General features: G+C 44.4%; 1 protein-coding gene and 1 long non-coding RNA gene across 2 annotated transcripts in view; one reads left to right on the forward strand and one right to left on the reverse strand.

The window, feature by feature from the left end:
• LOC122541759 overlaps positions 1-14,629 on the reverse strand; it is an 82,896-nt gene that overhangs the window by 5,861 nt on the left and 62,406 nt on the right. The window lies entirely within an intron of this gene.
• si:ch1073-126c3.2 (uncharacterized protein LOC555816 homolog) overlaps positions 6,134-14,629 on the forward strand; it is a 35,343-nt gene continuing 26,847 nt past the window's right edge. Inside the window, exons 1-3 of the mRNA XM_043678704.1 lie at positions 6,134-6,311; positions 8,696-8,778; positions 11,122-11,236. Of these exons, the coding sequence (XP_043534639.1) occupies positions 6,251-6,311; positions 8,696-8,778; positions 11,122-11,236 (259 nt within the window). The 5' untranslated portion in view covers positions 6,134-6,250. The remainder of the gene's footprint in view (positions 6,312-8,695; positions 8,779-11,121; positions 11,237-14,629) is intronic.

The following is a 14,629-nucleotide window of genomic DNA, read 5'->3' on the forward strand; positions in this document are numbered from 1 at the left end:
ATCGGACACTCTGGAGGCAGGAAACATGTTTCCGCTGATGGGTGAGTCCCAAACCAGAGGACACAGCTTAAAAATAAGGGGTAGGCCATTTAGAACAGAGTTGAGGAGAAACTACTTCACCCAGAGAGTGGTGGGTGTATGGAATGCTCTGCCCCAGAGGGCAGTGGAGGCCAAGTCTCTGGATACTCTCAAGAAAGAGTTGGATAGAGCTCTTAAGGATAGTGGAATCAAGGGTTATGGGGATAAGGCAGGAACAGGATACTGATTGAGGATGATCACTCATGATCATAATGAATGGTGGTGATGGATCGAAGGGCAGAATGGCCTACTCCTGCACCTATTGCCTATTGTCATCCAACAAAGTTAAATACAGTGGGTGTCCAATGAGATCTGTGGGTTCAGGAGCTCAGCTCTTTAAAATGCCACAAACAGGTGCAGAAAATATTCAAGAGAACGAATGGAATGCTGGCCTTCATATCATCGTATCGTTGGAGGACAAGGATGCAAACATTATGCTGCAGTTATACAAATCCTTAGTTAGACTCCACTCAAAGTACTGTGAGCAGATCTGGGACGATACCTTTGGAAGGGTGGTTTGACTCTGAAGGGAGTTCAACACAGGTTTACAAGGGTGATATTTGGACTTCATGGTTTACGTTATGAAGGAGATTAGACAAATTAGGCCTTTATTCTCTCGAATTTAGAAGGTTAGTAGGTCTTAGTAGGTCTTCAGGATGTTAGCAGAAGAAAGACAGGGCAGGTAAAGATAAATTATTTTCACTGCTTGAAGGTTTCAGAACCAGGGGGCATGGCCTGTGAATTCAGGACGGGCTATTTAGGAGAAATGTTAGAATGCTTTCTATGTGCAAAACGTAGTAGAGGTTTGAAATGCTCTTCCTCAAATGGAGGTCAATGTTAATCCAATTGTTCAATTTAAATCTGAGATAGAAATGTTTTTATTAAGCAATGGCATCTAGGGATATGGACCCAAGGCCATGGATCAGCCATGATCTTAGTGAATGGCGGACCAAGCACAAGGGGCTGAATGACCTGCTCTGGTCCCTGTGCTTCTAAAACTCAAACAGCAAACTCCTCCAAACATTGCTCTTTCATCATGTGCTTTCCAAGCTTCACCTTAAATCCAGCTATGGTTTCACCTCAAACACACCCCGTGGAAGTGAGTTCCACACTCTAACCTTTCTCCAGAAAAATAGGTTTGTCATTCAATCTCAACTTGGTTTTTTTAGTGACAATATTATACTTATAGCTGGGGAAACTCAACAGGTCTGGTAGCAAGTAGCAGATAAAACAGAGTTAACATTTTGAGTCCGATATGACTCTTCACATTTCAGATTTCTAACATCTGCAGCATGTTGCTTTTATTATATTGACAGGGGCACCTCCACTACATGTGGAATGATCCCCTTCGTATCTAGCCTGTTAAAACCTTTCATAATTTTAGAGACCTTTTATTAGAGCATCGCAAAACCTTTTCCCTTGTGGAGAATTGAGTCCAAGCCTGTGCACTTTAATCCTGACAATTCTAAGATCTGGTAGCTTCATTGTCAATCCTATCAACAGGGCTGCCAGCGGTTCTATGTTCAATAGTGCTCCTAATTTTCCTGGAGAAAGAAAGGTTGAGTTGCCTTCATGAACTGTTGCAGTCCATCTGAGGTAGAAACCCACAGTGTTGTCAGGAGAGAGTTGCAGGATCTTAGCCCAGTGACAGCCAATGAGAGATGATGTAGTTCCAAGTCAAGATTGTGAATGCCTTGGAGCTCCTATGTATCTGTTGCCCTCATCTTGAGGTTTTGGCTTGGGAAGGTGTTGCCAAAAGAGCCTTGGTGAATTTCTACACTGTGTCTTGTAGATGGTACGTACTGTTGCCATTGTGTTTCTTTGGTGAATGAAGTGAATGCTGAAAGTGGTAGAAGGCACGCTGAACAAGCAACCTGCTTTCTCCTGGCCGGTGTCAAGCCTCTCGAATGTTTTTGGAGCTCCACTCACCCAGGTAAATGGGGATTATTCTATCAGTGTTTACATCGATGGTCCATTACAGTTTCTGATCAATGGGAACCCCTAGGATCTCGATCATGGTGGATTCAGTGATTGGATGTCAAGGAACAATAGTTAAATTCTCTCTTGTTGGAAGTGGTCATTGTGTGGCATGAATATCTACAAGCCTAGATATTGTCCAGATTCTGGATCAGTGGTGCTGGAAGAGCACAGCAATTCAGGCAGCATCCGAGCAGCTTCGAAATCAATGTTTCGGGCAAAAGCCCTTCATCAGGAATAAAGGCAGAGAGCCTGAAGCGTGGAGAGATAAGCTGGAGGAGGGTTGGGGTGTGGATAGAGTAGCATAGAGTACAATAGGTCAGTGGGGGAGGAGATGAAGGTGATAGGTCAGGGAGGAGAGGGTGGAGTGGATAGGTGGAAAAGGAGCTGGGCAGGTCGGACAAGTCCGGACAGGTCAGGGGATCGAGTTTCTGGAGGTTAGAAGCTAGGATGAGGTGGGGGAAGGGGAAATGAGGAAGCTGTTGAAGTCCACATTGATGCCCTGGGGGTGAAGTGTTCCGAGGCGGAAGATGAGGCGTTCTTCTTCCATGCGTCTGGTGGTGAGGGAGCGGCGGTGGAGGAGGCCCAGAACCTCCATGTCCTTGGCAGAGTGGGAGGGGGAGTTGAAATGTTGAGCCACGGGGCGGTTTGGTTGATTGGTGCGGGTGTCTCGGAGATGTTCCCTAAAGAGCTCTGCTAGGAGGCATCCAGTCTCCCCAATGTAGAGGAGACCGCATCGGGAGCAACAGATAAAATAAATGATATTAGTGGATGTGCAGGTAAAACTTTGATGGATGTGGAAGGCTCCTTTAGGGCCTTGGATGGAGCTACATATCATCAGGTTATGGATCGCTTCAATATCTGAGGAGTCATCAATGATGCTGAACATTGTGCAATTCTTGGCTAGCATCCTCATTTCTGACCTTATGATGGAGAGAAGATGAATTGAATTGACTTGAATTTATTGTTGATGAAGCAGCTGAAGATGGTAGGGCCAAGGACACTCCCCTGAGGAACTTCGATTTTGATCTGTTCGTGGGATGAGGATGTCACTGGCTAGGCCAATATTCATTTCCCATCCCAAATTGCCCAGAGTCAACCACATTGCTATGGGTCTGGAGTCACATGTGGGCCAGACCAGATTCAGATGGCAGAGTTTCTTCCTTAAAGGGCATTAGTGAACCAGACGGGTTTTTACAACATGGTCACATTGCTAGGATTGCATTCCAGGTATTTATTTTTAAAGGTTGAATTCAATTCCCACCACTTGCCATAGGGGGATTTGAACCCTTGCCCTCAGACATTATGAAATTACCACTACACCACTGTCTCCCTGCCTCCTTTGGTGCTGAGTTAGGACTGTGATGACTGCCCTCCACCAACCATAACTAGCTTCCTTTCTGCTTGGTAATACTCCAGCCAAGTGGATAGCTTTCACCTGATTACCACTGAATCCAATTTTGCTTAAATTCTTAATGCCATGCTTGGTCATATGCTGCCTTGATTTCAAGGGCAGTCACTCTCGAATAACATCTGGAGTTGGCTCTTTTGTCAATGTTTGGACTAAGACCAAAAGGAGGCCAGAAACTGGGTGGCCATGTGGAGCTCACACAGAGTGTTAGTGAGCAGGTTAATCCTTTGCAAGTGTCATTTGATAGGAATGTTGTTAACCCCTTCCATCATTTTGCTGATGGTCAAGAGTAGACAGATGGGGCAGTAATCAGCCAGGTTATATCGGTTCTGCTTTTTGTACTTAGGACATACTTGGGCAGTTTTCCACATTGTCAGCTGGTGTCTGCATCTATGCTGGAATAACTTGGCTAGAGATGTGGCAAGACATGGAACAGAAGTCTTCAGTACTACAGCAGGGATTTTGTCAGGACCTTAGCCCTTGCAATGTTCAGTGCCTTCAGCCATTTCTTTATATCACACCGAGTGAAGCGAAATGTCTGAAGACTGGCATCTGTGATGGTAGAGACCTCAGGGCAAGGCTGAGATAGACCGTCAACCCAGACACGTCTGGCTGAAGATTGCTGCGGAAGCTTCAGCCTTATGTTTTGCGCTGATGTGCTGGACTCCCCCATCATTAAAGATGGGGATATTTGTGGAGCTTCCTCCTCCAGCGAGTTGTTTAATTGTCCACCACCATCCACAACTGGATAAGGCAGGACTGCAGAGTTTAGATCTCATCTGCTGTCTGTGGAATCGTTTCGCCCTGTCAATTGCACGCTGTTTCTTGACATTAGGATAGGCCTGTCTTGTGGCCTTGATTAGAGTGGTGCTGGAAAGGCATAGCAGGTCAGGCAGCATCTGAGGAGCAGGAAAATCCAATTTTCCTGCTCCTCAGATGCTGCCTGACCTGCTGTGCCTTTCCAGCACCACTCTAATCTTGACTCTAATCTCCAGCATCTGCAGTGCTCACTTTCACCTTGAGTTGTAGCCTTACCAAGCTGACAGCTCATTTTCAGGTATTACTGGTACTGCTCCTGCCCTCCTACACTCTTCATTCAACTCTGGTAAATCTCCCACCTTGATGCAAATGGGAGAATATTGGTCCCTGAGGTCACACCTTGTGCTTGAATACAATTCTGCTGCTTATATTGAGCTCAGGCTGGAAGCCTAGTTTAACTCTGCTAGATATGCCCTTAATCTACCCCAGTCAGCACCGCGGTTGTTATAAGGGTAAAGTGGTAGAAACTATCCTCAGTGTGAAGACGGGACTTCAACATCACAAGGACAGTATGATGGTCCATCTATCACCATTGTCATCCATGATACACGGATTGGTGAGAGGAAGATCAAACAGATATTTTCCAATTCGTTACATTGCCACTTGTACACAATATTCAATGTTGCGTTGTAGTGATTGGAGTGAGGTTGGCTAGGTGGATCTCATTGAGTATGAGATCCCCAAATGGGGATGTTAACCTGGGCCAATCAGGGAGCTCTGGTTGACATATATAAACAGCAGACTAGGGCCCGGGTGTCCTTGGAGAAGGAGCACGCGGTGTCCACCAACACCCTGGAGTTGTTCAGGGAGAGGTGGGCGCCGCAGGGAGTGGAGTGCATTATTTCTCCCTCCAACTCTATTTTGATTTAGTTCCTACCCTCCCCTTCACTGTTTTGATCACACAGCACTGCCCTTTGATGTGAAGGGAGCTTCTTTGTAGAGGGAGGAAGAGAGCTTCTTTGTAGAGGGAGGAAGAGAGCTTCCTGAAGAAGGGCTTATGCCCGAAACGTCGATTCTCCTGTTCCTTGGATGCTGCCGGACCTGCTGCGCTTTTCCAGCAACACATTTTCAGCTTTGATGTGAAGGGCAGTGTTTGTCACTGGCCACTTGGGTGTTTTCCTATTTTCCTGGTGGTGGAATTTGAATAAAGATTCGTGCACTTTGTGTCTTTCACTGTGTCTCACACCTGCACACACACACCATGGGTGCTGGGGTAAAAAATAAGCACTACCGCACTTAGGTGGTAGCGTGGGGGGTTTTAAGAAAAAGAAAAAAGAAAAAAAAAGAAAAAAATAAACAGCAGACTCAGACAGCGTCCTCAGTCTAGGGATCTGAGTTGGCTAGGTTGGGTCTTGGTACCATGCACGTATAAATAAAGGGTGACTTGGTGACGGGATGCCAGCCTCTGTGGAGTTATTCCATGCATTATTTACATCGGGATGTCTGAAGGCCTGAGGGCTGATTGTTGCTCCAAAAAATCCTAAATCCTCCTTTGAGAATTCTTGATTTTACAGAAGGTCCTATATAAATCTAAAACGTTCCTTTCTGCCTGAAACTTTCTTTCTTGTAGAATTCGATGTTGCATTTCAAAAATACAAAGTCCTTTTCATGTACTCGTCCCTGTTGTCATCCTCCCTTATCCTCCCTTCCCATACCCACTTAATAAGAAAAACTTGTTTCCATGGATACATTTCAGAACAAGCTGTTTTGTGTGACTGTGTGGTCATTCAGGACTGGAAATGTCAGCTTTGTCTGAGCAGGTCAGCTGAGGGCTTTTGCTGGCATTTCTAAATGCATTTCCCTGCAGGAAGCATTCAGATAGAACAGGAGGCACTCCAGTTTGTTTAATGATTCACCAAATGTAATTCCTGCTCGTTCTCTCCCCCCTCACTGTTTGCAATATAAACCCACACTCCAAGGGCATGTTAAACTGGCCATTGCCAAGCAGAGTTGAAACAAGCAGACATGGATCACAGACGGCAGACAGTTCTTGTACTGGGCGCTGTAGTGTGCATTCTGGTCCCAGGTAGGTGCATTTCAGATGAATCTTTCCAAACAGCAGCATGCACAAAAGACCCATGAAAAGAGGGGTCAAAATGGGGTGAAAAGAACAAAGTATTAAGGAGTAAAATAACCACCAACTTACCAAAAATGTAAGGGTGTTTCGATGTTACGTCTTGAGGCGATCTTCTTAAATGAAGATAATTTGATAATTGTCCACAGAATCATTTCAAGGGAGTGATCAGAAAGGTGAGATTGACCTAGGTGGAAGAATGCAGTGGGTCGAAGTTCTATTTGTGTTTGACTTTGCCAATTAGCCTGCTGCGTTGGTGCTGTGTACTCATGCTCACCATTTCCTCCACTAAACAGTCAGTTTGCACCTTTAAAGGACTCAGTGTGGTGAATCTGAATGTCCCAAGGCTGTGAAAAACAAGAAAAGTCCAAGCCTGTCTTCCTTTCTATGTCTTATCTCACCAGAGGCAATCATAGTATCTAAGATGTCATAATTACAAATGTATGAATGGCAGTACAGGCTGGATGGACCGAATGGCTTCCTCCTGCTCCTATCTTCTCTGCATTTGGGGAAATGCCTCAGCTCCCCAAGCCTCTTGAGCCTTTGATGCAACTCTCTCCTCTGAGAGCCATTATACAAAGTACTAAGTAAGGACAGTGTGGTACTTGACAGGGTTAACTCACAATAAAAGGCAAGAAGATGGAGCACTGAACCTGGAAGGAGTGTGGTGCTGGAAAAGCACAGCCGGTCAGGCAGCATCCGAGGAGCAGGAGAGTCAACGTTTCAGGTGTAAGCCCTTCATCAGGAATGCGGGCTTATGCCCGAAACGTCGACCCTCCTGCTCCTCTGACGCTACCTGACCTGCTGTGCTTTTCTAACGTAGCCCTTTCTGACTCTGACTCTCCAGCATCTGCAGTCCTCATTTTCCCCTGAACCTGGAAGGAGCTAGGATTTGTGCATGACCTAACGAGTGCTTCAGTGATTAACAGCATGCAGCTAAGATACTCTGTGATAGTTTTAATCACCCTGTTTTAGAGATGTTACGACACACCTCTGGAACAAATGAGATTTGAACCCAGGCCCTTCTGGCTCTTAGGGAGGGACACTACCACTGGTCACAGCAGCTTTCTCTTAAGTTGAGCCTAATATCTCACAAGAGACAATCATGTATCTTTAACTATAAGGTGACAAACTAATAAATACAATGTAATACGTTTTTACAACTTTAATCAAGACTTAACCAGTCTTCTGTTAAATATATAGTGGGGATGTCCTTCGCAATTTGTAACAGGATTAATACCAAGAATAAGGATTGGGGATAGTGAATCTAACCATTACATGTTGGAAGTGCTGACCACTGTGTGTGTGTCTAAGTGGGACCTAGACAGAAATAAAAATCCAAACTTGATCAAATCCTGAAGTCGACCTGCAGAATTGGGAATCAGGAAATGGGTTTATTTTCTGGTCAGGAATCTACCTCAGTTGGTGGGGTAATAATAAAAACTTCCAGGGGGCCTGGAGATGGTATCCCTGTCCAATTAAACATGGCCACCATCCACTTGAAGATGGAGGTCCATCTGGGGCCTTACCACTTCAGAGGAGCACCCAACTACAGTTACGGGGAAGTAACTGAGAGTTTGGTTCAAAAGGGAAAGTCGTTCTCTCACCCACTTTTTAAAAACTTGCACCAAAAAGCAACATCGCAAACAGTAAAGACATCGCAGTGGGGGAAAATGGAAGGGCGTGCCCCCTCCACAGTGGCCTTTGGCTGCATCTCCACTCACAGTAGGCAGAAGGAGCTTGTTGGGGCAGAACAAGAGGTTGACCCATTGCCCTGGCACTGGGTAACCAGCTCCAGTTTATATGTACAAACGCTCCTCCAAAACACCTCGACCATTGGTTGACTGTTGTCCCAACCGGTTGACGTCAGCGTTTTTAAATCAACCCAACCACCACCACCCTACCCTCATCCCAGCCGAGACTCCCACCTTGGTGGCAGGGTGCCCCTAAAATTCAGGAATCTGACAGCAGTGAAGGAGGTCAAACAGCCCAGCACAAGGTGGGCAACGAAAGGACATTGGAAGAGTCCCCTGCCTGACTCACGATGTGGACATTCGAATGAAATCTCTGACTCTTCTAAACTTCCATAGATTCAGGGGTTAGTCCTTCTAGCCTTTCCTCGAAAGGCAATCTGCTCATTGCAGGTGTGAGGCTGAACTGTTTCCAAAGCACTAACATCTTTCCTTCTGAAATTATAAACACCGAAAGCCTTCCTGCACTGTTTCCACACTGTAGGGAATCTAATCTAAAATGCAGAGACATCAGAAAAAACAGATTAATTGAACTTTTGAGCATATGTTTGTAGTTTTTGAGTTAAATTATTTCTTTCCCATTAGGGGTATACCTGACTGAGGAGACCGAAACCTGTCAGACCACGTTTGATGATGCCAACTACCAGGAATTTAGCAATAAGTTAAAGGTAACAGTTTCATAACTCTGAGGATTATAATTCCACTGTGAGTATCAGGATTGTCAACTCGATCTCATATAGAGGGAATATTCTGGATGTAGGTTTGCTCACTGAGCTGGAAGTTTCATTTCCTGACGTTTTGTCACCCTACTAGGTAACATCATCAGTGATCCTCTGGGCAAAGCTTTCTAATTCCTGCTTTCTATTTATATGTTTGGGTTTCTTTGGGTTGGTGATGTCATTTGCTGTGGTGACATCATTTCCGGTGGTGGTGTCATTTCCTGTTCTTCTTCAACTGGGACAACACATCCATCCTAGGAGAAGTCAAACAGAGACATGCACGAGAACTCCTAGAGCATGGCATTCCAATCGGAACTCTATCAACAAACACATTGAGTTAGACCCCATCTACCACCCCCTGTGGAAAATAACAGGAAATGACATCACTACAGCAAATGACGTCACCACAGGAAATGACATCACCAATCCAAAGAAACCCAAACATATAAATAGAAAGCAGGAATTATCAACAGTGCTTCACCCAGAGGCCGACTGAAGATAATACTTAGTAGGGTGATGAAATGTCTGGAAATGGACCTTACAGCTCAGCGAGCAAACCTACATCCAGAACCTCAACCTGAGCTACAAATCTTCTCAAAACCAGGAACTGTGTTTTAAACTTTGTGTGTCAGCCAGACTTCTACAGCATCAGAGCTCTCCAGTTAACAGACTGAGTTGTTGTCTGAGTGTGGCTGGTTATAACAGCACACAAACCAACAGCCACACTCAGACAACAACTCACCAGAACGAAGGACCCGATACCCAGCGTGAGCAAAACTAGTGTAGTGTACAAAATCCCATGCAAGGACTGCACAAAACACTATATAGGACACCATGCAAGGACTGCACAAAACACTATATAGGACAAACAGGAAGACAGCCAATGATCCGCATCCACGAACATCAACTAGCCACGAAACGACACGACCAGCTATCCTTAGTAGCCACACATGCAGACGACAAGCAACATGAATTTGACTGGGACAACACTACCATTATAGGGCAAGCCAAACAAAGAACAGCCAGGGAATTCCTAGAAGCATGGCACTCATCCACAAACTCCATCAACAAACACATCGACCTGGACCCAATATACCGGCCACTACAGCGGACAGCTGAAACTGACAACTGGAAGCGGCAGGGACAGGCCACTATAAATGCCGGAGGAAACACCACAGAAGCGCTTCACAGGAGGCTCCCAAGCACTGAGGATGTCACCTAGACAGGGGACGAAACGTTTGCAACAAAAACTTCCAGCTCGGCGAACAGAACCACAACAAGGTTGTAAAGTGTCTTGTTTAAAGTGAGATGTTGTTCCTCCAGTCTGCTCTGGGATTCACTGGGACTCTGCAGCAGGCCGAGGACAGATCTTTGATTGTCAAAGGAGATGCTGGCATAGTGATAACATCTCTGGCCCAATAATCCTGTGGCACAGGCTAATGACATGGAATGTGGGGACAAATCCTATCATGGCACCTAGTGGAGCTTAAATCAAATCAATAAATCTGGAATTACGAACTAGTCATGACTGTCATCAAAGAAAGAAAAAAAATTAAAGAAACCCAGCAGGTCTCAGGATAACTCTTTGACGGTCTGGACTCAAAATGTGATCACCATAATCTCATTAGGCCAAAGTGAGGACTGCAGATGCTAGAGATCAGAGTCGAGATTAGAGTGGTGCTGGAAAAGCACAGCAGGTCAGGCAGCATCCGAGCTGCAGGAAAATCTAGACCATGATCTCATTGACTGGCAAAGCAGGCAGGAAGGGGGGTCAGGCAGCATCCGAGCTGCAGGAAAATCTGTTCCTCGGATGCTGCCTGACCTGCTGTGCTTTTCCAGCACCACTCTAATCTAGACCATGATCTCATTGACTGGCAAAGCAGGCAGGAAGGGGGTTAACGCAGAACAGCCTGGCTGGAAGGGGAAAACCCAGCTCATGGGGATCAATTCTTTATAATCAGTACCAATCCCCAATCCCCAAAATCAAAGGTGGAGGCGTTGTGTCAGCTTATTCACTGTGCACGATTGCACCATTGTCCAGTGACATGTAGCGATGCCACCAACTAGATGTGTAATGAACTGAACAGTATACAATGGTGGGCCGAGGGAGTGAGTATCTTTCAATCCTTCACCCTTACCAACTTGAACTCATTCAAACATCTGTTGTACAATTGTCTACAAAAATGTCTTGATATTTAGAGAATTAGTCAGAGAGAAAGACCTAAGTTAGCTTCTAACCTGTAGTAGTTCATCAACCACTTCTTCAAATTTCTTTTCCACTTTTGTCTTCAGGCACTGGCCAAATGTCCCGGCAATTTCACCAAGCATTTGGAAGCTGAAAAACAGAGTGAATTATTTGGACTGTTGCAAACTGTGGCCGATGAGTTGAAATCTCTGCGTTTAAAAGGTATAATGTTCTCAATCTAAGGAACGCCCTTCTTAGTCTTGGTCCTCATCCTTGGTAACCTGGTAGCCAGGCTCTCAGAGCCCAAGGAACGTGCTGCTGTTTGCATGTATACCATTGTCCTTTTGAATTTCGACAGGCTCAGAGTAGAGCATCCATTAAGCTGTTCCCTCATTGAAACATTCGAAATCAGAATATCCGACATCTTTGAACAATAGCAACTTTTTTGGGATTAAGGTCGAAGATGAGTGTTCAGAAGGACCCTGTGGTATTTGTCAATCTGAGCAAAACTCTCACATGATATTGTAGTCACAAGATTTACTGGAGGACAGTGACATCATGAGATATGTATTTCCCATTGGCACAGCATTCAAGAGGAGGAGTATTCCAGGTTTGAACTGGAGCAATATAGGAGTTCATCAGACTTTAAATTAGAGATGGGGGGGGAGGGGTAAAACTTCCCCCAGTCAAACACAAAGCAGCAGGTTAACATCTGTAAGAGTGATTTACAGCAAGGTAATCTAATGATACTTCCTGGGAAAGGGTTCTTAATTACAAGAAAAGTCCAATCAACTGTAATAAGGTGACATGATTGACAACAGGCTAATCCAATCATATTTCCTGGGAAAGGGGTCTTAATTTACATAAATCATAATGCCCTGGTCGTGGTTCAAGGTTAGTTTGAACGGTCAATTAATGTGTCAGTATCATTTTATGAAAGTTCCATTGTCCTCATATCTTTGGATTTCAGCTTAATTCAGCAAAACAGCAGTAGAAGTTCACAGGGTTCAATCACTATTCTCAGCTATTTTCTTGTATTCTTTTAAATTGAAAAGCCATTTTGTGGTTAGTGAAAATCTACATATACCTGTTGTTTCTAATAATAACCTAAATTTAAATTCAAATTTTAGATCCTCATCACCTCTCATGACCATACCATAATGGCATTGATCAAATTATTCCAATTCAGTGGCAGCCAAAGACCGCCATTCTTCCTCCGAAGAGGAACCAAGGGCAGGCAATGGTGTTTCCTCATCTTCATCTAAGTGGAGAAGAAGCTTTTTCTTGGTGGAACCAATATTGTCAATAAAAGTTAATATTTTAGCAATAATACACTGAACTATAGCAATACCAACATTAAAACAATAGCACCATACTTAGCCATATTAATTAGCCAGTTGTACCATGAGCCAAAACCCCAATCTCCCCACCCCGTACCTTCATTCGTTTGGTTGACAAAAGTGCGTATATTATCAATATGTCTAGTAATGTTTTTGATAAGATCAGTGACCCCCCATAATGCATTTTCCTTTCACTATAGCACAAACTCCACCTTCCTTCGCAAGTATATAATCAAAGGCATAACGGCTTTGTTGGGCAAATAGGCGCAATTCTGAAAGCATGTGCCTAATTTCTATTAAGGCAGCAGTTGTCTCATTTCCCAAAATCGTGAGTCCGCAAATGAGATAATTACTGTTTTGATAACTAATAATTCCTGAAGATCCGCCTAATGAAAGAATGCTAAGAGCTGCATGTGCCAATGAGTGTGTTTTACGTCTTGATATGGCCTTTGGATTCTTCCATTCTGCACAGTAGTCAGAAGAAACTGAACGTTTAAAAGGGGAATTATGATCTCGTTGCCAGGTAATTGGACAGGGAACAGTAATTGAAAAGAGTGTTCCTCCAGCCACAGCATGAAGAGTATTTGCTCAATTTAGGACAAGCTAGTTAGATGCCTTATTATAACTGAAAAAATAATATCCAGGTTTAGTATAGATACTGGAGGGACCTTCCCAGTAAGAAACAGGCCTATATTTGTGACTTCCTGGAGTATGTAGATAGTCCACGACTACATAATTTGGTCCTGGGTGCTGAGGGTGAAAATCATCTAATCGAATGAGGTGGGTTTCTTGATAAGAAACATGTCGACATCCCAAAATGGTTCTACCTATCCAATAATTGGGAAAATATTAGCCCCGTTCGGGGTATCATAATGAAGGTGGATGTTGTTACCCTCCCCACATAGGGGTTGAATTCCAGTGGTAATAGAGATATATTTCTCGTTAAGTCATACACATGACATGCGAGGTCCTTCAGAGAAACAGTGACGACTAATACGCTTAATCATAGCACAGGGGATAATTCTAGACACTCTTACATAAGCGCACCCCCATCCCTTACCAATATAGCAATTTGGATAGGATATTGCGGATTTATTGGAGGAAGTCCAAAAGCAGGTGGAGATAGGTAATAACTAAGAGATATTACACCCTGTAAATACTTTAGCACTATTCCATAGCCCTATGTTAGAATTTGGAAGGAAAAAAGGGGTTGAAAGAGTCTCTCGTCAAAGTAGGAGTGTAACAAACTACCTCATCCTCTCCAAATATTTTATTATGGGTTTCTAAAAACAAATTGTTAGTTAAAGATAACATCTCCCCTTTGTCTCTTTTATTACGTGATCTATCTGAATGAGGACAAGCCTTACCAGGGCTACATATGAATCAAACTGCACACAACACCTTTGCAGAGTAAGGAACATTTAGACTTGTTCTGTAAATGAACTTTTGAATCTTTTTGATGCAGTTGACCACTGCAATAGTCATTCTTGGTGGCATTCAGTCTTTTGGCACACAAAGACATCTTCCTGGCATAGTTGGTACACAGTCTCTGTTTGCTCAGGATCACACAGGTAAGTTGTTTCTTCTTGTCCACACAGCAAGGCAAGTTTGATCTTTGTCATCTCCCCCCTTGCAAGATTAGAGGCCGCAGAGTGTCCATTGTCATAGAGCCATAGAGTCATAGAGATGTACAGCATGGAAACAGACACTTCTGCATGGACGGTCCAACCCGTCCATGCAGACCAGATATCCCAACCCAATCTAGTCCCACTTGCCAGCACCTGGCCCATATCCCTCCAAACCCTTCCTATTCATATACCCGTCCAAATGCCTCTTAAATGTTGCAATTGTACCAGCCTCCACCACATCTTCTGGCAGCTCATTCCATACACGTACCTCCCTCTGCGTGAGAAAGTTGCCTCTTAAGTGTCTTTTATATCTTTCCCCTTTCACCCTAAACCGATGTCCTCTAGTTCTGGACCCACTGACCCCAGGGAAAAGACTTTGCCTATTTAACCTATCCATGCCCCTCATAATTTTGTAAACTTCTATAAGGTCACCCCTTAGCCTCCAACGCTCCAGGGAAAACAGTCCCAGCCTGTTCAGCCTCTCCCTATAGCTCAGATCCTCCAACCCTTGTAAATCATTCCTGAACCCTTTCAAGTTTCACAACATCTTTCCGATAGGAAGGAGACCAGAATTGCATGCAATATTCCAACAGTGGCCTAACCAATGTCCTGTACAGCCGCAACATGACCTCCCAACTCCTGTACTC

The sequence above is a fragment of the Chiloscyllium plagiosum genome, chromosome 38 (assembly GCF_004010195.1).
Source record: "Chiloscyllium plagiosum isolate BGI_BamShark_2017 chromosome 38, ASM401019v2, whole genome shotgun sequence".
In the NCBI taxonomy this organism is placed as follows: domain Eukaryota; kingdom Metazoa; phylum Chordata; class Chondrichthyes; order Orectolobiformes; family Hemiscylliidae; genus Chiloscyllium; species Chiloscyllium plagiosum.